General features: G+C 37.6%; 3 protein-coding genes across 4 annotated transcripts; 2 read left to right on the top strand and 1 right to left on the bottom strand.

Annotated features, from left to right (window-relative positions):
• The first annotated feature begins 328 nt into the window (after window positions 1–328).
• Window positions 329–5904, top strand: LOC121794947 (nuclear matrix constituent protein 1-like). 2 transcript variants are annotated; one of them, XM_042193361.1, is made up of 8 exons: window positions 329–891; window positions 1372–1581; window positions 1657–1910; window positions 2001–2271; window positions 2350–2433; window positions 3019–5006; window positions 5106–5229; window positions 5322–5904. In XM_042193361.1, the coding sequence occupies exons 1-8, from the start codon at window positions 610–612 to the stop codon at window positions 5673–5675; spliced, it is 3567 nt and encodes a 1188-aa protein (XP_042049295.1). In that variant the 5' UTR covers window positions 329–609; the 3' UTR covers window positions 5676–5904. The 2 variants fall into 2 exon arrangements, with proteins under 2 accessions (XP_042049295.1, XP_042049296.1); XM_042193362.1 differs by having other exon boundaries at window positions 765–891; window positions 1311–1581.
• Window positions 5905–9057: 3153 nt separating this feature from the next.
• Window positions 9058–11646, top strand: LOC121793580 (piriformospora indica-insensitive protein 2-like). The gene is made up of 2 exons (XM_042191610.1): window positions 9058–9934; window positions 10365–11646. Exons 1-2 carry the CDS (start codon window positions 9725–9727, stop codon window positions 11568–11570), a joined length of 1416 nt encoding a protein of 471 aa, XP_042047544.1. The 5' UTR covers window positions 9058–9724; the 3' UTR covers window positions 11571–11646.
• A 9138-nt stretch (window positions 11647–20784) lies between these two features.
• On the bottom strand, window positions 20785–22065 carry LOC121793776 (protein MIZU-KUSSEI 1-like). Its single transcript, XM_042191808.1, has one exon. The coding sequence runs from the start codon at window positions 21689–21691 to the stop codon at window positions 20930–20932; it is 762 nt and encodes a 253-aa protein (XP_042047742.1). The 5' UTR covers window positions 21692–22065; the 3' UTR covers window positions 20785–20929.
• Window positions 22066–24803: the final 2738 nt, after the last annotated feature.

The following is a 24803-nucleotide window of genomic DNA, read 5'->3' as shown; positions in this document are numbered from 1 at the left end:
TTAAAATTATTGTACTTTTTAAAATTTTAATAGTATTATTAATGTTTCCCGTATATGTCTCGTAAATTAAATTTTGTATATTGTGTGATTGTTAATTATTTCATTTTTATATAATTGTTATTAGTGATGTGGCTAGGCTATGACTGAGCTATTTGCTTGTTTTGAAGATGTGGCAGAAGGATTTTTAGTGCTGATGATGTGACAGAAGGAGTTTGTGGTTGAGCTATTGCTGGCTATTCCTATTGTGGAGGGTTGGTGCCCAACCGCTAAGGGTATAAATGTAATATGGCACCGCCAAACAGCACACAGTTGTACAGTATAACAGAAAATCAGACGAAATTTCCGCATCGCAATGGGTTCTTCTTTCTCTTTCATTAAGTTTTCCAAGCACACAGTTTTCTGAATATTCCCTCACCGGAGCCAGAATATTCCGTCCAATAGTAGCTTCTCCGTTTTCCACTGGCTACCGGAACCTGTTAACTTCTAGTTACCGTGAAAACCCAATCTTTTTTTTCAGGCCATTGTTCAATCATCTCAATTGGGGTTTTATACCTTTTTTCAAGAATTGGAACTAAAATTTTGAAGCTTATATCTTAAATCAAATCTGCAATGTTCACTCCCAAGCGGCAGTGGCAGGGGCCGTCGAGAACACCTAGGAATGGAGTGCGTACGCCAAACCCTACTACCGGCAAGGACAAATTGGTGACATTTATTGACGGACCTCCGCCGCCTCCACCGAGGGGCTTGTTGAATGACAATGAGGATAGAGCTGAGACGGAGAATATGGACGATTGGAGAAGGTTTCGGGAGGTGGGGCTGCTGGATGAGGCGGCGTTGGAGAGACGTGATCGAGAAGCATTGCTGGAGAAAGCCCAGAGGCTTGAAAGAGAGGTTAGAATGGCCAAATTTGCCAAATTTGTACTTACTTTTTGCGGCTTTGTTTCATTTTGAACGTTTGAGTCTTTAACTTGACTGCGTTGTAGAGCCAGGTAAATAGGTGATCACATAGCACTCTTGGTTAGGTTTTGATATGCTTATGTGTAATGCTTGCTGGAAATTCGTCCATCTCATTGAGAAATAAAGTAGTTGCTTCATGTGAGGTGCCTGGAGCAATACGAGATAATGGAGCAGAAATTAAATCATAGTAACATTGTATAATGCTGAGAATGATAAATATAATGAGCTGAGACATCGATAAGGTGAATGAACTATTGCCAAAGATGAAAGTATAAACTCTTTCTTCTGGACTTGATTAAAATTTGCCATATATTGTTGGTGTATATTGAATCATTGATTATGTTAAGATGCAGCATATACTGGAAGTGTGGAACCAATTTGAAGCTTGTCCAATCTTCTGTCATGTTCATGCAGCTTCACGATTATCAATATAATATGGGTTTGCTACTAATTGAGAATAAAGAGTGGACTTCAAAGTATGAAGAACTTCATCAATCTCTTCTAGAAGCGCAGGAGCTTCTCAAACGTGAAAAGGCAACACACTTGACTGCAGTTAATCAAGTGGAGGAGCGTGAAACTAATTTGAGAAAGGCTTTGGAGGTTGAGAGACAATGTGTGGCAGAGGTGATTATGTTATCATTGTAAATTCAATGTGTGGTGTTTGTCATTGTGAAATTTGCTAAAGCTTACTTTCTGCAGCTCGAGAGGTCTCTTCGTCAGATATATGCAGAGCATGAAAAAATTAAGATAACATCTGATACGAAGCTTGCTGATGCCAATCATTTGGTGGCTGGAATTGAAGATCGGTCTTTGGAGGTGCAACAGAAGTTGCTTGCTGCAGATTCAAAGCTTGCTGAGGCCAGCAGAAAGAGTTTAGAGATGGAGAGGAAATTGCAAGAGGTTGAGACACATGAAAGTGTACTTAAAACGGAGCGCATTTCCTTCATCTCCGAGTATGATTAATGTGATGGCTTAATCGTTTTGCTTATTTGATTGTAGCTCATGATTTTGTTTATAAATATCTTTGTCTAATTATATACCAGGCAGGATGCCCACGAAGCAACTTATCTGAAGCATAAAGAAGATATGCAGGAGTGGGAAAGGAAACTGCAAGAAGGTGAAGAGAGACTTTGTCAGAATAGGAGACATATTAATGAGAGAGAGGAGAAGTTAATTGAACTAAATAGGATGTTGAAGCAGAAAGAGAGTGAATTTGCTGAAGAACAGAAGAGGACTGAGTTGCTAAATTTGAATCTAAAGAAAAAAGAAGAGGAGGTCAACAAAAAACTTTCTGAGCTGATTGAGAAAGAGGAAGTAAGCCTCTGATTGGATTTAGTTTTTAAATTGTACTCTATACTTTTTATGTCTAACTTAGGATTGACTTCTGTGCAGAAAGCTGAAGCTCTTAGATCTAGTTTAGAGACGAAGGAAAAAGATTTGAGTGTGTTGACTGAGAAGCTGAGCAAGAGGGAGAGAGTGAGTTCCTTTCCTTAGTTTGCATTTTGCATGCAGATTTGTTGATTTTTTTGCTGCACTTTCTGATTTTGTTTATAGCTTCCTTAATGATCCAAATAATTTGCGGATGTTGAGTAATGTAATGGTATCTGTTAGTAGCCTTTTTTCTGCATTTCCTCTCTTCACGGACGAGAAACTGTTTTGCATAATGACTACTTTGTGTTGGAAAATTTGCTATAGATTGTGGGAAATTTATTTGTGGAATATATCTTGTTGATTTTGCATCATCTCGGTACCAAAAATTCATCTTTATATTGAATTGATATTCCTACTCAAGTTTAGGTAGGCCATCATATGCTTTCATTATATTTGTAAGAATGTTTAGTGTTGTTCCTGCAATCAATCTACCTATCTTGTACAATAACAAATAGGGTGTGTAGACAGTAGTGCAAAAGATGAGATTACTATATGGTTGCTTAATCCCCCTATTGTGCAATTTCATTCGATTATATATCAGCTATTTAGTTGGATAGTTGGATAGTTGGAATTTAGGGTCCCTTTTATTTTTCATAGAAACCCTCTGAAGGTTTATAAGTCATATTGCAGATGGAGATTCAGAACCTTGTTGATGAGCACAAAGCTGCATTTGAGATAAAAAAGCAGGACCTTGAAGTAGAAATGGAAGAGAAGAGAAAGTTGCTTGAGGATGAGCTTAGAGTCAAAACTGATGAATTGGTTAAGAAGGAGAGCGAAACCAGCCATATGATGGAAAAATTGAAAAAGCGGGAGCAGGCTCTGGAGAAGAAATCTGAAAGGGTAAAGGAGAAAGAGAAGGATATTGATCTAAAGTTAAAGGGAGTGAAGGAAAAAGATAAGGCCCTCAAATTGGAGGAGAAGAATCTAAACTCGGTTAGACAAGAAATAATTTCAGAGAAAGAAACATTACAAAGTCTCAGGGATGAGTTTGAGAAGATGAAAGCTGAGATTAGTCAGACAGAATTACAGATGCATGATGAAAAAGAGAAGCTTAGAATTACTGAAGAAGAGAGGGAGAATCATAACCATTTGATACTGGAATTGAAACAGGAGATACAGAGGTACAATCAGCAGAATGATTTGCTTTGTAAGGAACGGGATGATTTAAAGCTAGACAGGAAGAGATTCGAGGAAGAGTGGGAGGTTCTTGATAAAAAAAGAGCTGAAGTTACTAGAGAGTTGCAACAACTTGACGAAGACAAAAAAACAAATGATAAATTCAAACACTCATTGGAAAGGAAATTGGAAGAAGATAAAATAGCTTTGGAAAACTACATTAAGAGGGAGATGGAGGCTCTTAGACTTAAGAAAGAAACATTTGCTGCTACAATGAAGCATGAGCAGTTAATGTTATCAGAAAAGGCTCAGCACGAGCATAATCAGTTAATTCGTGATTTTGAGACTCGTAAGAGTGATCTTGAGGCAGAAATGCGAAATAAGCAAGAGGAGTTCGAGAAATCTCTTCAGGAAAGAGAGAGGGCATTTGAGGAGAAGACTGAGAAAGAATGTAGCAATATCAGCCATTTGAAGGACGTTGCTGACAAGGAAATGGAAAATATGAGATCAGAGAGAAGCAGATTAGAGAAGGAAAGAGTAAATATTACCCGGAATAAGCAGCAGTTGGAAGAGCGGCAGCTAGAAATGCAAAATGACATTAATGAACTTGGCATTTTAAGTAAAAAACTCAAGTCAGAGAGGCAGCAATTTGTCAAAGAAAGAAGCCGATTTGTTTCTTTTCTTGAGAGGATAAAGAGTTGTCAAAACTGCGGGGACATGGCAAGCGACTACATGCTAGCTGATCTTATTATTGAACTGGACGAAAACGGAGCCTCTCCTCTTCAGGCAATGGGTGAACAACTTCTGGAAAAAGTCGCTTCTTATGAAGTAAAGGCTCAGAGAACTCCTGGTGAAAATGATGCAAAATCTCCGGACTCTGGTGGGCGTATATCCTGGCTTCTTAGGAAGTGCACCCCCAGAGTCTTTAAGTTGTCTCCAACTACAAAAGTTCAACAAGACGTGCCTTCTCAAAACTTGGACCAAGCATTGTCTGATACACTGGTCAGTGCTCAAAATGTTGGAGAGCCCAGCATGCCAGTTGGAGGTGCCACTCAATCTAATGCGCCCGAAATAGATCGAGCTGCACCAGAAGTTTCAGAAGATTCAAAGCATTCTGAGATGACTTATCGTAGACGAAAATATGCTAGAAAACCAGGGAATGGAATCCACAGAACACATTCTGTTAAAGCAGTAGTTGAAGATGCTGAAGCTTTCTTGAGGAGGACATCAAAAGATGATCATCCAGATGAGGAGGAAAATAAGGACGCCCCTGCTTCTGTCAATGAGGAAAGTGGAGGAGATTCTAGCCTTGCTGGTAAAGGATTTGGTTCTGTTCAGAGAAAGCGAACTCGTGCAGTGTCTTCTAAAATGAGTGATGGCGATGAAAGTGATGGCCAGTCAGAAAGCATGAGTGTGGGTGGCTGCAGGAAAAGGCGGCAGGCTGCTGCTCCAGTGGCACAAGATGCTGGAAAGTCACGTTATAACCTTCGACGTCATAAAGCGTTAGTCCTGAATCTCACTACACATTCATGAAAATAGTTACTATGAGTTGATGCATCATTCTTCAAATTGATTTCCTTTTGCATGTTTGAAATGGACAGCAACACAAATGAAATTACTTCCACACCAGCTGAAGTCGCCAGTCGGAGTGACAACCCTGAGGATCCAGCCCAGGTCGTGGCTCATAAACGCAAACAAACGATCATGGTTGATAGAGTAGTCAGGGTAAGTTTCTCTTGAAATTATGAATGCATCACGTTTCTTCCTCAAGTATTTCGTTGTTTAAATCAGTTGTATATTGCAAATTTGCAATGCAGTTTGTTCCATCAGAAGCCAAGATTGATGAAAATTCGAATGCTGTCAAGTCCACGGATAAAGTGGAAATAGTCAGTGAGGAGGTCAATGGCACATCAGAATACAACGACAAAGATGATCATGACAACAACCACAAAGATGAGCACAAAAGTCCATTGCACGAAGAAGAAGAAGAAGAAGAAGAAGAAGAAGAAGAAGAAGAAGAAGAAGAAGATGAAGGTAATCCCGAAGAAGAAGAAGAAGAGGATGATGAAGAGGAAGAGGAAGAGGAAGAGGAAGAGGAAGAGGAAGATGAAGAAGATAATCCCGGTGAAGCTTCAGTGCCCAGAAAGCTTTGGAAATTCTTCACATCTTGATGGCTTTCTTTATCTTGTAACCTGTCATTTTTGACGTAGTAGAACTTCACAAGGTTAGAATGTTGTAGTAATATTCATAGGTAAGTCGTGGATTCCGAATTGTTGGGGTCTATTTTTTTTTTGTTTAGAATCCTTCAGCATATTCGGTTTTGTAGTCAGGTTGTATTTCAAAATACCTTATTCTTCTTTATTTTATTTTTTCAAACCAAGTGTGATCAGCTTCTGTTAAGGACGGGGAAACTGAATTTTGTCAAATCTTTGCACTAAATAAAACCACCTAAAGCTAATAATTGTGCCCCAAATTATTACATCCACTAATCCAGACAGTAGAGAGCAACTTAGGTTGAGAAACTTCATTTATGGCCTAAGCCGTTTGTTTCACAAATAATTTGAGAAACTTTCTAATAATTCAATCTGTTAAAGTTAAAAGGTGGCAATTATGTATCTGCTCCACTCATAATTGACAATAATTCTTGAACTATATTTTTGTGGAGGCAAAGGCACCCTTATTCATATCAATTGAAGCTAATTAATACTGAGGGGGACCCATGTTCGTGCACATGCCAACAAGAAATGGCCTTAAGAAAAGACGCAAGAAAAGGACCCCAATCACTTCCATCAACCCCATAGCAGTTACAAATCCAGAAATGCAATGGCCAATGCCAATCCTAATCCTTTTCCCCTATTAAGTCACATATCATCAAAGAAGTAAGAAAATCTAATGTGAATCTTAAGGATTCAAGATACATATGTTTGGCTCCGGACTTGCTCTTGTAAATATTTCAACAACCCAAACAAACCCAACAAGAAATGAAACAATAAAAATGATGGAAAAAGGGAGAAGGTGAAGGTGTTATGATTTAGATAGATGCTTGAAACCTATGGACCTTCTACAAAACAATGAAGACAACCCAAGACAACTTTCACCAAAGCAAGAATCTAATGGCTCCACAAAACTAGCAACACAAGAACTAGAATTGCATACCTTAACATTCAATCTAAGCCCGGCAATAGATTAAAATGCAACCACAAGGGATTTTGATAAATCTTCAAAGATGAAGAGGAATGCTCACAATGGAGTCTTTGGTAGGTTTACAAAATGTTCAAAGCTCCTTAGAAGAAACCCTAACATGTCTATTTATACTATGAGTGAAAAGGAGCAAAATAAAACAAATCTTGTTCAAAAGTCACATCCCGGACAAAACGCCCGACCGGGCGTTTCCCTAGGCTCATTTCGCCCGACCGCGCAAAGTTTCTGGACAAAAACTGATCTCTCGACAAAAACGCCCGACCGGGCGTTTTGTTCTGCATTGCGCGGCTTTCTTAAAACGATCATAACTTCCTCATTCGGGCTCCGATTGAGGCATGCAAGATACCCACGCGAAGCTTTTTCGACGATAAAGACAATGGTTGTCTTAAGAGAGGATTTGGACTTTATCTTCATAGGCAAATTCCAGTTTGAATCAGACCTCCTAATCCGGCTAGGCTCCTTGCCATGTCTCGACCCTCTCCTCGGACCCCAATCAACCCATGACCCTCGACATCGTTGCATTCTATGATTGTGAATACCTGGATTCACATCAAAATCAAATGCTAAATTTGGGTGCATTAATCTTGTTTAGAAAGGATCTTAGAGGAAAAAAAGGCACAAAGTCTAGAAAATGACTTATCACATTGTTAGGTCTGGAAAATGATATTTATAGAGTGGGCTAGCCCCATCTCCCTCTCTCTTTTACTAGCCTTTTTTTTTTGCCCTTTCTCCAACACCAAAGCCTCATTAATTCCCCATTACAACACTGCATTTAGGGTGTCCACTATAAGGTGGACACGCCCAATAGCCCCGCCCCAGTTTTTTGTCCATAGCCCCGGATTTTTGTCCATAGCCCCAAAATTCTATTTCCGCCACTATAGTGGACACCTCCAATAGCCCCCAAATTTTATAATCAATTTTCATTTTAAAATATTTTTTATTTTAATGAAGTGTAATTTAAATAATTGCAGTGTAAAATAAATAGAAAACGAGGTAATTAGGGCCGAATATTCGTTGTATTGGAAGGTGGTAAAATTATACAACGAATAATTAAAATAAAATACAACTACAAAACTCCGCCACCGTCTACTCGGTGTCGGAGTCGGCTTCCTCGTCTTCCTCTTCTTCGTCTTCTCCTCCTCCTCTCTCGTTGCTGCCGGCCGCGGTATCCCTAGGGGGGTTGGAGAAGACCTCCACGACTCAGACTCCGCTGTAAAGATGGGGGAGTTGGAGAAGACCTCCACGACTGAGATGGATGAATGGGTGGACTCGATGCCCACGGTGGGGGAGATTGATTCCAATTCCATGTCTGGGACGGAGTCGCATATCCGCCAAATCCCGACCCCTGACCTGCATATCCGCCAAATCCAGCTGCATGGAAAGGATTAGCCGACTGGTTTGACGGATTGCTGCCATATCCCGATTCCTGAGAGTCGGGTGATTCGTCGTCTCCTCGGTGCATTTTTTAGAGAGCTGAGATGTTGAATGATTGTTGTGGAAATGGTAAAAATAAGTGGGGAATGGTTGTATTTATAGAGGAAAAAGGAAAAATAAAAAATAAAAAATTTTGCACGCGTCGACCGCCGCGCCGGAAGCTGCGGTCACTATGACCGCCGCGCCTATAGGCGCGCCTCACCCCCACCAGCCGCGTCCTCGCCCCGCACGCGGCGAAGCCGTTTCCGCCCCCCTCCCCCGTCCTCAGGCGCGGCGGCCACCCCAGCCACTATGACCGCCGCGCCTCCCGCCTCGCCCCACACCCCTCTTCGGCGACCGCCGAGCCGCTCCCATAGTGGACACTCTTATCTCCTTGGTCCCCTCACAAAAATATCATAGTACACACACTACAGTGTGTTGTCTGTGAATACACACATCATTGCATATGTTACGGTTGTTTAACCACAAAATTGTGCATTAAACAGTCCCAACAAGCAATAATTTAGCTCTGCCATTTTTCTAGTTGCTGTTGGGGTTGAGAATTGACATTACTGTGAAGGCTCTAATGAAACGAAACGTATTAATTGAAGCCCACTACTAAACAAGCGTTTAGAACTGTCAAGGAAGAAAGAAAAAAAAAGTTGTGTCCAAATTTCGAAGAGTCTTTCACCATGTCTGAATTCATGCCCACTCCTTTTGTCCTCTTTTATTACAGCAAAATCAGTTTTGAACCCAACAGCCAAAGTTTCCTCTAGACAAAAAACTACCTTTGTCTTGCATGCATTTACAAGCCCATATTTCACTTTTGAGTTTTGACTTGAGCATCAAAGATTCATATGGTCCCCTAACCCCCCCCCCCCACCCCACCCCCCATCTCTCGTGAAACCCTTTGATCAGAAGCCTAGATGCCTATATCCCACAATAAATCTCCCAACTGTTTACTCACTCATTAAACTACCATCACTTATCTAGCATTGGTTTTCACATATCGATATTAATCCAATCAAGAATTCAAACTATAGCAACTTGAGTTAGGTATTTTGATGTGAACCCGAGCTTTTGGAAGTAGATTTCTTTGTACAAATTAGAAGCTGCAACATTTTCTTGATCAGCTCTTTTGCCACTGGTTAGATTTTGGTATTATTGGAGTTACCACAACTGCTATGTGTGTTTTTCTCTTTTTCGAACTGACAACTGTGGTTGTGAACTTATTAGCTGAAAAGATGCCTTAGGCTTCCTCAGACTACTGCGAACTCTGCCGCTCTTACAGTCTACGCTCCCTTTTCATTACTCCCCATTTATGCAAGAATCGAACTCTAGCCTCCACTACTTTCGTGTTGCAATCCCGCTTCGAAAAATCCCACCTTTCCGCATTTCATTCTGTCCACTACCCACTTCCTGCATCTCCCGGCATTTACTTCTCTCAGCGTTTAATCCATGCGCTTTCATTTCAATAAAAATCTAATCTTTTCTCTTTTATCATTCGCATCCTTGTAAATTTGTTGATTTCTTGAAGCCATTGTTTGCATTTTCTTGGTTGCTGGTTTCTAGCTAGCTTTTTTTTTTATCTGGGGTTTAAACAGCCATGATAAAAATCGAGTCTTTGAGGTTTTCAGTTCTTGTTGTGTGTTTGCTTCATTTCACTGCGACGTGCATTGGACAAGATGAGAGCGTCGGAGCTCCGATGGTGAGAGCTGAGCAAGAAGCTTTGTATAATACTATTCAAGATTTTGTTGGAAAATGGTGGAATGGTTCTGATCTTTATCCAGATCCTTGCGGTTGGACCCCTATTCAGGTCTCTCTCTCTCAAAAAAAAACTTTCCATAAATTTTCTTTGAATCTTTTATCCAGTTTTAAAGTTGTAGTATTGGAAAGTAGAATATCCATCTTATTTTAGGATCTCGTTTTAAGTTGCAAGAGTAGTCAAATCCGTGCAGAACTGTGCAACTTTTTTTGGTATACTGTGGATTCCTTCCTTGCTGACTAAAACTACGTCGTTTTGGAGAAGCTTTCTAAAATTCAAGACTTCCACTTTCTATTTCTAGTTTTATTCTCTATTATATGTATTGCATTGTGTAAGAGACTGAAACAAAATAAAGCTTTCGCTTGTGCAGCTTCCTTCATTCTCTGACTCAATTTGTCTGATATAATAAGTATTGAAAAATGAATCTTGCTACAAATTGTCTACATATGGAAATTTATTTTTTCTATCACTCATAATGCAGGGAGTTTCTTGTGATTTGTATGATGGATTTTGGTACGTGACTGATCTAAGCATTGGACCTGTTCAAGATAACTCTTTAACATGTAGTCAAGATGTGGATTTTAGTCCCAATTTGTTTGCACTAAGGCATTTGAAATCACTATCCTTCTTCAATTGCTTTGTGGCGCCTCGCCGCCGTGCCGTCTCGATCCCGGCCGGGAATTGGGAGGTTCTCTCCAGAAGTTTGGAATCGCTCGAGTTCCGGTCAAATCCCGGCCTCACCGGAACAGTTCCCGAGACCTTTGGGTGGCTTGGGAATCTTCAATCTTTGGTGATTACAGAAAATGGCCTAATAGGGCAGCTGCCCGAGAGCATTGGTAGTTTGGTGGAGTTGAGGCGTTTGAATCTTGCCGGGAATTCGTTCACGGGCAGGGTCCCGAGCAGCATAGGTGGGCTTAACCGACTCTTGATTCTTGATATGAGTGGGAATGCGCTGTCGGGCACCCTGCCTGCCACTCTAGGAGGACTCACGGCCCTATTAAAACTCGACTTGAGGGATAATCAAATAGAGGGCGAGATTCCGAGTGATATTCGGAATCTCAAGAACCTCACACTTTTAGACCTAAGTAACAACAGGTTAAGTGGAGGATTGGGTGAATCTATTCAAGAATTGAGGTCATTGCAAGAATTAGTCCTCTCAAACAATCCCATTGGCGGAGACATAATGAGTATTGGATGGCAAGATTTGAATTGTATAACTGCTTTGGATCTGGCCAATACAAGCTTGACAGGTGGCATCCCAGAGTCTCTAACACATTTGAAAAGTCTAAGGTTTTTGGGTCTCAATGACAACAAGTTAACAGGGGATATACCATCAAAGATTGCAACTTTACCTAATGTTAGTGCAATCTATCTCCACGGCAACAATCTCACCGGCGAGCTCGATTTCTCGGAGCTCTTCTACCAGCGGATGGGACGGCGCTTCGGGGCGTGGGGAAACCCGAACCTTTGTTATCAAGCTGAGCTCGAGTCACCCACTTATGCGCCCTTTGGGGTCAAGCTGTGTCGAACTCAAGTGATCAAGTACGAAAATGGTCTCGATTCGAGTTCAAATTTCGACAAGAATTGGACACATCACCCCGCATCATCAGTGCCTTCTTTGGAATTCAAAGTGTTTAGTGTTAGTGGGCTACTTTTGCTTATTGATGCCTTCTTAGTCTTGGCTTAACAACATTTTAAAATTTGCTAAATGTCACTCTGTATATGTAATCAAGCTAATTAAACTCATTATATTTCCAACGATATTTACTCCTTGCATTACCTTTTTGTCTATTAGTCTTTTAATTAATATCCCAAATAATTTTTGGCTTTTGAAAGCCAATAAAAACGACAAAAAGGGGAAAAAAATAAAATTGGAATTATCAAGAGCACCTTCTTGATCCAGTCATTGTTGAGGTGATTAATGATGCGAAAGCGAAATATCAATTGCAATGGAACTAACAACCTGTAGCTATGTTTTGGAGGTATGGGTAGAATATTTGTTGCACACACACACTAGTCACTTAAATTTAGTCGTGTGAACACTGACGGATCTAGAAGGTGGAATACATGAGGGATACATATTAACAAAGGTTGTTGCCAATGTCGAAAGGTAGAGGCAGTGCGGCAACTGGATGAAAAACGAAAGTGAATCATACCACGAAGGGTTTGGACCCTGAGACGTCGCACCGTGAGGTCAACAACAACTACAGTGCTCGTGATAGAGTCGCTCGACCCCACGATCCTATCCACCATTGCATTGCATTGCATGTGTATATGTATAGATTGTAGACAGTGGCGGATCCAGGATCCGGAAACGGAGGGGGCGGAATATATAGTATTAGCTTGATTTAGTGCGGACATGGCTATTTCTTTTGTAGTTCGGGGCGACGCCGGAGGCAAATGGAGGGGGCGAACACGGTAATTTTACATCCCGATAAGGGAAAAATAGTCGGACGGAGGGGGCGACCGCCCCCTCCTGCCCCCCCCTAGATCCGCCACTGATTGTAGAGAAATGTGGTCCATGAAAGTATAGAGATTGTGGAAGTGGTGGAGGACCATTTGAAGATAAAAAAAATCATACTAGAAATTACAAAGGGCAGTAATGCAGAGTGATGCAAGGGTGTCAGAATTGAGGATGTGGTTAAATTTAATTCAGAGTTTGTTGCTCTAGGTATCTATTGTGACTTAGATTTTAGTGTTCTGTTTTGGACTTCTTTGGCCTCTAGGGTCCACCCCAGAGCTGTCACAACTGTTCATGCATAATCCCAAATTTTTACACAAAAATTTACTAATGCTAAATAAACTATTTTATTTTTCAATACTTATACATAAAATTTGGATTATAGCTGCTTCAAATGTCACTGACATAGTATGAATTTATTTCCAAAATCATTACCGGCCGGCCGGCAGTTCTGGCTATGTATATGCTGTCTCAAAATTGGTTGGTGATTCATTTTACTACAATTTACAGCTAATATTGGTTTATTTAATGTACTATACCAATTATATGGAATTGGGGTTGGCGAATATTTTGTTCGGTGACGATTGTTTCCATTTTTATGAAGAAATATATACTCCATTAAATACCCATAAAGAACATTCAATTTTTATACTAATTAATAAGGTCGTATAATATAATTAAAGTAAGAAAATTGATAAATAAATAAATGGTTGCAAATTTTAATAAGAAGGCACGCAAAGGAAATTTCATCATCTTCGATCATTATTACAAAATTTAATTGAAATAATAAACATAAAAATTAAGCAAATCGTCAAAAAATGCTTTAAAGATGCAGTCTTTACAAACATAAAAATTTTATAGTCTCTACAAACAACCGCAATTCATAATAACTTTTTATTAGATTTTTAAACAATCATAAAATCTCAATTTTTAAAAAGAGAATTGAAAAATAATGACAACACCTAGCTATTCTTGAATGCCCACAATATATCTAGACTAAAAAAATATTAGTAACGATTAGTAGCTAGGATTCACACTTCATCAATTAGATCACTAATGAAATGAGAAGAATCATTCTATTTCTATTTATACTTATGGTAATTTCTGAACTTTGATATCGCATATATTGAACTATTTGTAATTTATATATATGGCACCCTATTTTTCTCTTAATTTTATTTTTAGTTAAAAAAAGAGAAAATTTTTGTATGAACATGATATGGTCAATAAAGCTGCCGCTTAACAACAAACAAAGTATCATAATCTAAACAATAATTATAACTATTCAACTTCGATTATTGCAAACCGAACTGATTTCATTATTTACAAGTCTCAGTTAGATTGATAGTACTAAGATTTGAACCAATAACAGCACATAACTATCGTTGTCGAGTTTAAAATAGTAAAGTGATTATTAATCGTAATTAGTGGCCCATGTGTAGCTTTTGGTAGCTTCTCACGCAAAAGATTTATAAAAAAGTTCATTGTTGAAATTTTTAATCTTCCTTTTTCCTTCAATAAATTCATGCTAATGCACCAAACATGCAATTTAAGGAACTCGTGTATAAATAGTTAGATACACATAATGGCAGAGGTATACACACCACAAACATATACTCCTATATACATATGTTTAATATACCTTCAATTAATTAGTGTATTATTTCATTTTTTGTTTTGAAGTTTCATTTTCATTGAAATTATGTAAGTTCAATTACGTATTGTTCTTTTAATTATTTAATGATATTATTAATTTTATTTTATTGATAAAATATAATATTAAGAATAATTTTTTTAAAAAAATTAATATGATTATTGTTAAGATTTAATTGCCCTTAAATACATATGAATGTAGAAAGATAAGCACTTCGTAGATTAGTGCTTAAGATTTAGTAGATACGTAGCGTAGCTATGTAATGCTCTTAATCTTTTGTAAATTAAATACGTAGCTCACTTTAAAAATTGATGACCATATTGGGTAAGAGTATGAGTATAAGACTACCATATGTCACGTGATCGGTGGCTCCACAAATACACCAGAATCTTATAACCCAATAAATAGACGTATAAATTTATAACTAAACCAATATCACACTTTTTCCTATATATGACAAATAATTGAGTTTGACGTACAAGAAATATTATTCTTCATTGAAAAATGAAAACCCTAACACGAAAAATATACTTAAATTAAGAAAAACTCAAGCCGGCATCCAATAGAATTCCCCTGCATTGTAATTGTATACACGGTTTAATACATTCATAATTACGAAAATTCAACACTCTTTTGCGTGTTTAATACATTCATACATATAGTACTACTAAAATTATTAGATAATTCTCAACTCTTGACATCACATTTCCAACTATCCTATTCAGCTATTCTCGGCCTCCCCATGCAAAAACAAATCCTCTATAAATCATCCACATAAGTATATATAAACCCTTATCTTCTTCATCACCAACAAAAGCTGTACACCGTTCCTAATTATTCTCTAAAAGCAAAAAATAAAAATAAAAAGTTTTAAAAATACTCTACAATGGCTTCGTTTTCTTCTTATTCTTCATCTTCATCTTCATCTTCGGCGTTCAGAACTCTAATCCTCATTGCTCTTCTTCTCATTAATACATGGAGTTCTTGCATTGCGACTAGGCCGGGGAGATCCATCTTGATTGTGAAGGAGAGTGATCATTCTTCAATGGCTTCAAATTATTTCCAAGAAAAGGCAAAGCGACGCAGTGAGGAGTTGTACTTTGCTAAGCTTCCAAAAGGGGTACCTATCCCTCCTTCTGGTCCATCCAAGAACCACAACTCTTTACCTCAAGATTGAAAATATATACAGGATGATATCCTTGTTTAAACTTTTTTCTTCTATTCAAAAGAAAAAAAACATTACAAATGGGTGATAATAGTTATATTATGGCTTTGTTGAGTAGTACTCCCTCCGCCCACAATAATTGTCAGTCTTATTGTTATGTAAAGAAAAGTTGGTTGGAAAAGTTAGTGGAATGTGAGACCCACTTTTTAATATTGGTTTTATAATAAATTGTGAGTGAAGTGAGTTAGTGGAATGTGAGATCCACTTATCATTTATTATTGTGGGATGGAGGGAGTATTTCATAATTCAAGATTAGAGTTCTGGCCTAATTGGAAATGTAATAAAGCTTGGATTTGATATTGTAATTATTGTAGAGGAATATTTATTTATTCGTAGTCAAAGAGTTCGTGTAAAAAGTTGTCTTTCGTTAGCTTTCTACATAGATGAATATATAGGTCAAAATTCATGTGTTAATTTTTTTTTCTTGTGATACATTAAATTAAGTTGTGGATTGCCTGTTGATTAATTAGAACGTACATTTATTGATATCTTGTTTATAGTACTTCTACCTATATTATGAACAAATAAATATAATTGGTCATCCAGGGCCAATCTATTCTGGCTTAGGCCCAACTGAATCGGGCCTTCAAGCAAAAGGCCAGGAAATGATAGTTTTTATTTCATTTCAACTTATGGCCTTTTTACTAGAACTGGCCCAAACTTCCCATATAGATTTTTCATTTAGAAAGTTCTATACATAGCATTATAAATAAATAAATAAATATTAGTAGTATATTTATGGTTTTCATTCGAAATAGCTATATGCCTGTAAAACGTACGAGGCATATTTTATTAGGATGCCACTAATTGAGAGAAGAGAGAAAATCTTAGCCATCATTTTTGTGTTACATTAAGCTTGCTGACGTCATTAAAATGTACTATAAAAATTTATAAACACTAACTCTGAGGGACAAGAGAAAAACAAAGCAAAAAGGGTGCAAATTTTATTATTTTTTGTAGTAATTAGTAGTTCGAAACAAAGCAGCTTCCAATTAGTAATTAGTTCACCCGGTAACCGACAACTATTTGCAGTTAATATAGGTTTGTTTAATCCACTTATATGGAATTGGGTTGGCGAATAATATCTACTATTTTATTTCGGTGACGATTGTTTCCATTTTTATGAAGAAATATATACTCCATTAAATACATATTCAATCTCACAGCGTTGTGGTATATAGTAGTAGTGTAGTAGTACTAATTAAAATAGGTAATATTAATATATGATAATTAAACAAATCCTCAATAAAACCATCCACATATGTGCATACAACCAGTGGCGTATCCAAGATTATCAGTTTGGGAGTACGATAAATAATTGTAGTGATTTGAAATTTTAAAATACCTATATTTTTTCATCTCTTTAATTTATTCTCTCAATCAAAATTTTTAACTGTATTTTAAACTAAGATTATTCATTGTATATAAACGTGAATTATTTTTAATTTTGGTGTTACTACTTAAATGACTTTCATTATTCTAAATTAATGTTCTTAGATTTAAATATTATAAATAAATTATTTTAATAGATCGGGTTATCTTTACTAATAAATCAACTTTTTTGTGTTATTTTTACTAATAAATCTTTAGTGTTTCAATTATTTAAAAACATAGATGATAAAAAAAATAAAATATGATAGAAGAATTTAAAATAAAAAAGATAATATTAAAATACATTAGAAAATAATCGAAATGCATAATCTTTATTAAATAAGGAATTGTTTTAAAAACAAAGTGCATACATAAATTTGAAATAGAAATAGTAGTACAATATAAGACGTGTTAGTAGAGAGGATAATGAAAAGAAAAAATACTTGATAAAATATGGAAGCTAAAATTAGGAGAATAAGTATTTACTGAAATGAAGAAACTAAAATAAATAGGAAAAGTACTTAATAAAATGAAGCTAAAATGAGGAGAAAAAGTACTTACTGAAATGAATAAAGAGGAAAATGGACTTAAATAACTGGGATCAAAGGGAATTGAACTTGGGGCACTTCGTTGATAGTGGAAGAATTTACCACTAGGCTAGCCAATCAACTTGGTTATCTATTGATTGTATAATAATAATATCATACTTTGGGGTACAATTGTACCCCCTTATTCCTTAGTGGATCCGCCACTGCATACAACATATATATAAATCTATCTCTCTCTTCTTCATCACCAAGAAAAGTTATACACCATTCCCAAAATTTCTTTTAAAAAAGAAATAAATAGAGTTTTAAAAGTACTTTACAAATTACAATGGCTTTGTTTTCATGTTAATTCATCTTCGTCTTTCAAAACTCTAATCTTCACTGCTCTCCTTCTCATTAATACATTATACATGCATGGCGACAAGGCCGGGGAGGTCGGTCTCGATTGTGAAAGAGAATGATATACTATTTTTATTAAAACAAAAAGGCAAAAGAGTGCAATTTTATATAGTACTCCCTCCGTTCAACAAGAATATACATTTTCTAATTTTAAAAACTCTATTATCTCTAATGAGATGAACCATTATTGATATTTTTATTAAAAAAAGGCAAAACAGTGCAATTTTATATAGTACTACATCCGTCCAACAAGAATATGCATTTTTTTAATTTTGAACTCTTTTTTCTCCAATGAGATGAGACTCATTCTCCACTAACCAGTGACGGACCTACGTGGGGATTTGGGGGTCCCATGAAACCCCCAACAATTTTAAATATTAGTATATGTTTTATATTCATAGTTATTAAATGATAACTTAGCACATATGGTAAATTTCCTCGCCTAGCATCTCCCTAGCCTGAATTCGAATAAAATCAAGCTCATTTTATTAAATCAAGCTCATTTTATAAAATCAAATTCGAATTCAGGCTAGCATTTAACAATTAATAATATTAAATATATACATATATCTAGTTTCTATATCATCTAATTAAATCAATCTCATTACTCATTTCCATCGCATCGTAATAATATCGCAACTTTCGGCTACGACGACATCAAATAATACCTTACAATTGTTATCGGAGAATTGGACCCCCCAACTTCAAAATCCTGCGTCCGCCAAGACCACTAACAATACTTTAGTTACCTTTTCTCTCTATATCTCTCTTACTTTACCAATTTTGCATTAAAATTCGTGTCGAACTCAAAGTGCATATTTTTTCGGGACGGAGGAGTATATAGTAGTAGTAAAACTTTGTAACAAATCATACTTATAGGTACACCTCCTAATCACAAATTTTGAAACTGAGATATGATAAATCACGAAAAAGGAGAAGGCAAAGAAGTACTCCATTCTTTCACAATTACAAGTTTCATTTCTTGGCGATACTACGGGTTTTAAAAAATGTCAAGAAAAGTGAGTGGAAAAAGTTAGTAGAATATGAGTTTCACTTGTATATATTAATTTTAATGAAATATGAGTGGAATATGAGATTCTATTACCATTTATTACCATTTATAATAAAAGTGAATTGAAATTTATTTGTGGATGAATTAAAATGAAAAAAAATGGTACTTTATTCAAGGACTGAAGGAGGATGGAGTACTACTCTGAGTAGGGTATGATCGCTGAATTTCAGACTTTGTTGCATAAAAAGACTCAAAACAATAAAGAAAAATTAAAGAAAAAGTAGTGTTGGAATGGTGCAAGAAAAATAAAAAAGAAAATAAGACTTGACTAAAATAGTGGATCCAAATAGGCAGAATTGCCAGTGCTGCAACCAACAATCGCTGATATACATACATATTCTGCCTTCAATTCTACTATTACTACATGACAAAAAACAAGCAATTATACTAATTGACAATTTGTTTCATGTTTCAGATTCTGACATATGAATTGTGACTATCAAACACAAGGCAAAAGTAATCTCCCTCTCATTCTAAATAATCGTGAATTATTTGAGAGATCATTATAAAAATCGAACGTTTAATATGCAGCCGCCGGGCTTGATTTGATTTTTTACGTTTCAAGTTTAAACCCACTTTGAAGATCCGCGTGCATATAAGATTTGTTTAATTTCTTGAAAATTGGGAATTGTGTGAAATTTAAGGAAAGAAAACAAGTGGAGTAGTAGTACTTTTTCAAGGACTTTGCATTATAATTTTATTTAAAGTAAATATCGATTAAGTTTTACTACAATTAGTTAACTCCCCTAAAAAAAGTATTCCGTACACCATAATTTTTATGACTATTATATTCTTCATTATCCATATAAGTTGAAAGGATATGTGTATACTAATATGAGTCGGGATCGGTTGATAATTTTTTAAATTAATAGCTAATAATATGAATGTTAAAATAAAAATATTTGTATGTCAACTAAATATATTTTACATGTCTTCCATTAACATGTAAATTTAGATGTCAACAGAAGACATATGTATATCAGCTACATTTTGTTGACATATAAATGCATTCGTGTTGACATCTGTAACGTATATTATTGACATAGTTGTCAATTATCAATTTAAAAAAATTGTCGACTAGGCCGTCAATTACTCATTACATATAGGGAAGAAACTTCACGATGAATAATACCCCAATAACACAACTTTTAAATAATTTTAGCAATAATTATATTAATAACTTTGACGTATTTTTAGAGATATGACTTTCAAATAATACTCATTAAATTATAGAAATATCATAAAAAATACTAAATGCAAGTATTATGAATTATAGGACCCTAATTTATGGTGTCAATCACTGATTATTACTCTATCCGTCTCTTTCAAGATCACCATCTTTCCTTTTTTGTTTATCACAATCAAAATGGTCACTTTCTAATTTTAGAAATAACCTCCTCTCTTCTCATTAAAATATTAACTACATTTTTTATTTCTACTTTATTTCATCTAACAACATTTCTTAAAATCTCGTGCCATTCAAGAATGTGACCATCTTGAGTGGGGCGGAGGGAGTACTTCGTACTATCATTTGTGAGCATTTCCATAAGTATAGAGTGACAGAGAAGAAGGTTACTTGCACGATTTTTAAAAATTTCAACCAAGAATAATGGTAAATTTCAAATTCATAAATTTCCAAACCCAAATTGTCACTCACTTAAATTCCAACGCTACATAACCGTCCCCATATAACATCTTAAGGTAATGTATGAGTAAGAAAAAAAAATTTAAGAAAGAAGAAATTGAATATACATCATTATATATGATAATTAAAGTGGTGACTAAACTTAGAATTGAAGAAACATATTGATCCATTCCTTCACGTGTGTCACCATAACCCTGACTCCAAATCATGCCTAATCATTGCCATTCCATCTTTCTTAGTACTCCCTCCGTCCCGGACTACTCGCACATTTTCTTTTCACACGGAGATTAAGGAATGAGGGTATAGCAAAGTCAACAATTGCGGTTATAGGTGATAATTTTTACTAAAAATGCAAAGAGTGCAAATAACTTGGGACGCCTATAAAGGAAATAAGTGCAAGTAGTCCGAGATGGAGGGAGTACATTTTTTTCCTTAAAAATCTTTGTTCACTCGTCTTCATTAATCCTAAATTAGAAACGCATGCAAAGTGTTCGACAAAATTCCTTATCTAAAAAACTCAGACAAAAAACTGGAAATCGCTCATGGCTTCTTCTTCCATTGATAAAAAACAGCAACATATTCACAACTTATACCAATCTCACCACTCCATTCTTCACTATGTTTAAACAAAAATTAAACTAAAATCGCATTACATATTGGTAAGAAAGTGGTCAAACTCTGAGTAAATAAATGCTGAGCTCGGGGCCTCCATTTCTATCCGGATTCATCATGTAGAAAGCTTCAGAGTCTCTGGAGCCGACGACCCTCTCGAATTTGGCTCTCATGTACATGACCTCGCCGTCGCCGGGGAGCACGCCGGCGCCCATGGAGATCGGGCCGACGGCGTTGAGCACCTTCCAGTCGTCGGGCCCGCAGTCGCGGCGCATCGCGTAGCCGCATTTCTTGCCGTTGCAGTCGGTGCGCCAGAGGGGCTCTTCCAGAAGCAGCTTCTTCTCCTGCTGCTGCCGCTTCTCGCACTCCAGCGCGATCCTCACTTGGCCCGACGCCATCTCCTTCACCAGCGCGCTCGTCGGCGTCGCCAGCTCCACCAGGAACGCCGGCGCCGCCTTGAAATCCTCCTGGAACGCGAAACGAACGTGCCCGCGCCGCTGCCCGAAGAGGGTTCCCACCACCCGCTCCCCTAGGCCCGACGAAAACGGCGTTCGGGCCCGGCCAAATGCGAGGGCGGCCCGAAACTTGACGGATACCCTTTTCCGGTAATTCGCTCTCGCGGCGGTGGCGGTGGGTGGGGATTGGTGAATTGGGAAAATCTTGGGGTTTTCTGATTTGGGTTTGGATTTGGATTTGTGGGTGAAATTCAAGATTTCTTCCATTTCGTTGTCTTGGTCTTGGATGGCCTTGTTTTTCCAGTGGAAGTATCTGCTGGAGGAAGAGAGTGAGTCTTGAGGGGTTTTAGCCATGATTGGGTTCATCTACACAAGGAGAGGACTAGCTAAAAGCAAGCAAATTAAATTAAAAAGGAAAAGATGGGTTCTTTTTGTCTTGAAAGTGAGCTTGGTAAAATGGAAAAAAAAGGAAGAATGTGTTTTGAACTACTAATAATTTATGGTTATATATCTAGTAGTATATTTGATTTTTGATGGTGGGAGAGTGATTCTGACAAAAAGAAGGTAATCTCAGCCTCACCAAGCTGAATCAGGAAAACATGAGAATGTACACACAGTGGACTATGGTAGTGAAGAAAGAGATAATTAAGTAATAATGGTAAGGTGAAGAGACAAGAATTTATAAATCTTGAATAATAGTATTTGGTTTTTAGTGTATGATGCAATTTTGTTGTGTGGTAGGGGAGAGAGTGAGACAAGTGAGTAAAGCAATTGGACCAGGTTTGGACCACTGCACTCCCCTAAAACATATTGTGTGTCGTTCCACCATCAACTGCACGCTTGTTCATGACTACTGTGGCCGCGGCCACCATCGCCACCACTGCCGCCGCGGCATTTGGGGCGGCAGATGTCTTCTTTTGATCTAAGTTGATATTGGCATTTAGAATGTTGCAGAACCAAAGCATTGGGATCTGTTACAACTCTACACTTACAAAATTAGTGGAGTTTTTAATGTATAGTATTATATTTATTAATTTGTCATTTGTCCATCTAAGAGTGTCCACTATAAGGCGGACAATTCCAATAGTCTCGCCCCCATTTTTTGTCCACAACCCCAGTTTTTTTATCCGCGCCTAAAAAATAGGGTTCCGCCACTATAGGCGGATACCTCCAATAGCCTCAATTTTTTTCGTTTATTTTAATTCAATTATAATTAAAATGATCGGACTATACGTAATTTGAAAAAAACGGCTATAAGTGAAGAAATTAAAATTAAACACTACATTTTCGTCGTATTAAAGTACTAGAAAAATTATACAACGAAATATTAATCTATTGAACATCACGATGGTGTTCACACTATGCCGCCACCTCCCCTACGTGCCCAAACTTCTTCAATCAAATTGGCCTGGAGTGCGGTATGTGCTGTGCTCCTGCGCATATCAGTGAAACGCTAGATCAAATATTCATTGCTACGTGGTACACCCATCTGGATCGGCGCGGAGGCAACACCGTTACTTGTACTTGCGCTATCTTCTGGTGCCCAGCGCTCTGCAGCAAATCATTCATCTTCTATTATCATATTATGCAATATGATACATGCTAACATAATATTCGCAACATCATCTTCGTGCCGGGCACCGTATAATGGCCCATCGCGCTTGGAGGACACCAAAAGCTCGCTCAACATCCTTCCTAGCAGCCTCTTGTTTTCGCGCAAAATATTGTTTCTTCGGTCCAACCGGTTGGCGAACTGTCTTGACGAATACGGGCCACCGAGGATATATCCCATCTGCCAAATAATATCCCCTACTGTACTGTGTGCCGTTGGCTACGAAGCTGATTTCAGGACCCTCACCCCGGCACTCATCATTGAATAGAGGCGATGACTGAAGAACATTGATGTCATTGTTCGAACCTGCAACACCGAAATACGCATGCCAGATCCGCAAACGGTAGTCAGCAACGGCTTCCAAGATCATCGAGGGATGTCTGCCTTTGAAACCAGTAGTGAACTGGCTTTTCCACGCCACCGGGCAGTTTCTCCACTCCCAATGCATGCAATCGATGCTTCCTAACATTCCCGGGAAATCGTGAACCGCACCGTGCATATCTAGCAGTCTCTGACACTCATCAGGGGTGGGCTTTCGTAGGAACTCCCCACCAAATATTTCTCGGATCCCCTTACAAAACTGCCCGAGCACCGTTAGGCTAGTCGTCTCACCCATCTGTAGGTATTCGTCGAACATATCAGCCGGTCCGGCGTAGGCAAGCTGCCCGATTGCAGCGGTGCACTTCTGAAGAGTAGACAGCCCGATCCGGCCAGTGCAATCACTTCGGAGGGTGAAGCACCGGTACCGCTCCGCCAAATTCATCGCTATATGGTTGAAGAGCCGTTGCGACATTCTGAATCGCCGACGAAAAATCTCGGGTGGATAACAAGGGTTATCCACAAAGTAGTCTGCCATTAGACGCTGGTGCGCTCCGCTATGGTCTTGTTGGATGGTCCGACGACGAGTAATCGCACGAGGGATCGCGGCCTCCGCGATATCCGCCGCGCGCGCCGCATCCTCCGCCTCGGCGTCGTTCTGCACCTCTTGAATCAGAGAATTCTATGCCTCGTTCCACAAATCGTCCATTTTAAATACCAATGGAATCCACAAATTTTAGTGAGAGAAAGTATGAGTGAAGAATTGGAATGGTGTAAAAATAATGAGTGAAATGAGGGTGTATTTATAGGTAAATTAAAGTGAATTTAAGAAAAAACAAAAAAATAAAAAATCGTCCGCCCCGCCGCCCAGCGACCGTCGCGTCCTCGCACATTTCTCGGCGGAAGGCCTTCCGCCCCCTTTTTTTTTGTCCGCTTCGGGGCGGACGTCCCGCCCACTATAGACCGCCCCGCCTTCGCCCCCGCCGGGGCGGCCGGCGCACCTATACTATAGTGGACACTCTAACACTTCAATTTAGTAAAACTAGTTTTACCAACGTACTATGCACGGGCCAAATTATCTTTAGAAAAAAATAAAATATATATATTTTTAAAATATAATATTGTTGATATTTTTGCAATTCAAGAATAAAAACTATTGAAATATTGTATAAATATGATTATTAACATTTCAAAAACATACTTTTATTTCTACATATATCAATCTATCGATCCACTATAACGGATACACATGAGGGAAAGAAATACAAACATAATTCAAGAATAAAAACTATTGAATATTTTGTAAAAATTGATTATTAACATTTCAAAAACATACTTTTACTTCTACATTATCAATCTATCGATCCACAATAACAGAAAGACATGAGGGAAAGAAATACAAACAGAATAGGATATACAAACAAAAGATTGAGAAATACTAAATACTGAAGTAAATAAATAAAACCGTTTGAAAAATTAAATTGTTCATTATAAATTCGAACAACAAAATATAGAATTCAAATATCTTCTTAACAAAAACGTTACAAA

This window comes from Salvia splendens, chromosome 3 (assembly GCF_004379255.2).
Source record: "Salvia splendens isolate huo1 chromosome 3, SspV2, whole genome shotgun sequence".
In the NCBI taxonomy this organism is placed as follows: domain Eukaryota; kingdom Viridiplantae; phylum Streptophyta; class Magnoliopsida; order Lamiales; family Lamiaceae; genus Salvia; species Salvia splendens.
Note: the sequence above shows the minus strand (reverse complement) of the source record. Positions and strands in the feature narration are given on the sequence as shown.

Bases quoted from the DNA above. Each gene is read 5' to 3' on its own strand.
- LOC121793776 (XM_042191808.1), bottom strand. From the start codon at position 21,691: ATGAACCCAATCATGGCTAAAACCCCTCAAGACTCACTCTCTTCCTCC.
- LOC121794947 (XM_042193361.1), top strand. From the start codon at position 610: ATGTTCACTCCCAAGCGGCAGTGGCAGGGGCCGTCGAGAACACCTAGG. The intron at 5,007-5,105 runs GTTAGTCCTGAA...TGAAATGGACAG, and splicing joins AACCTTCGACGTCATAAAGC to CAACACAAATGAAATTACTT. The intron at 5,230-5,321 runs GTAAGTTTCTCT...TTTGCAATGCAG, and splicing joins TGGTTGATAGAGTAGTCAGG to TTTGTTCCATCAGAAGCCAA.
- LOC121793580 (XM_042191610.1), top strand. From the start codon at position 9,725: ATGATAAAAATCGAGTCTTTGAGGTTTTCAGTTCTTGTTGTGTGTTTG. The intron at 9,935-10,364 runs GTCTCTCTCTCT...CTCATAATGCAG, and splicing joins GCGGTTGGACCCCTATTCAG to GGAGTTTCTTGTGATTTGTA.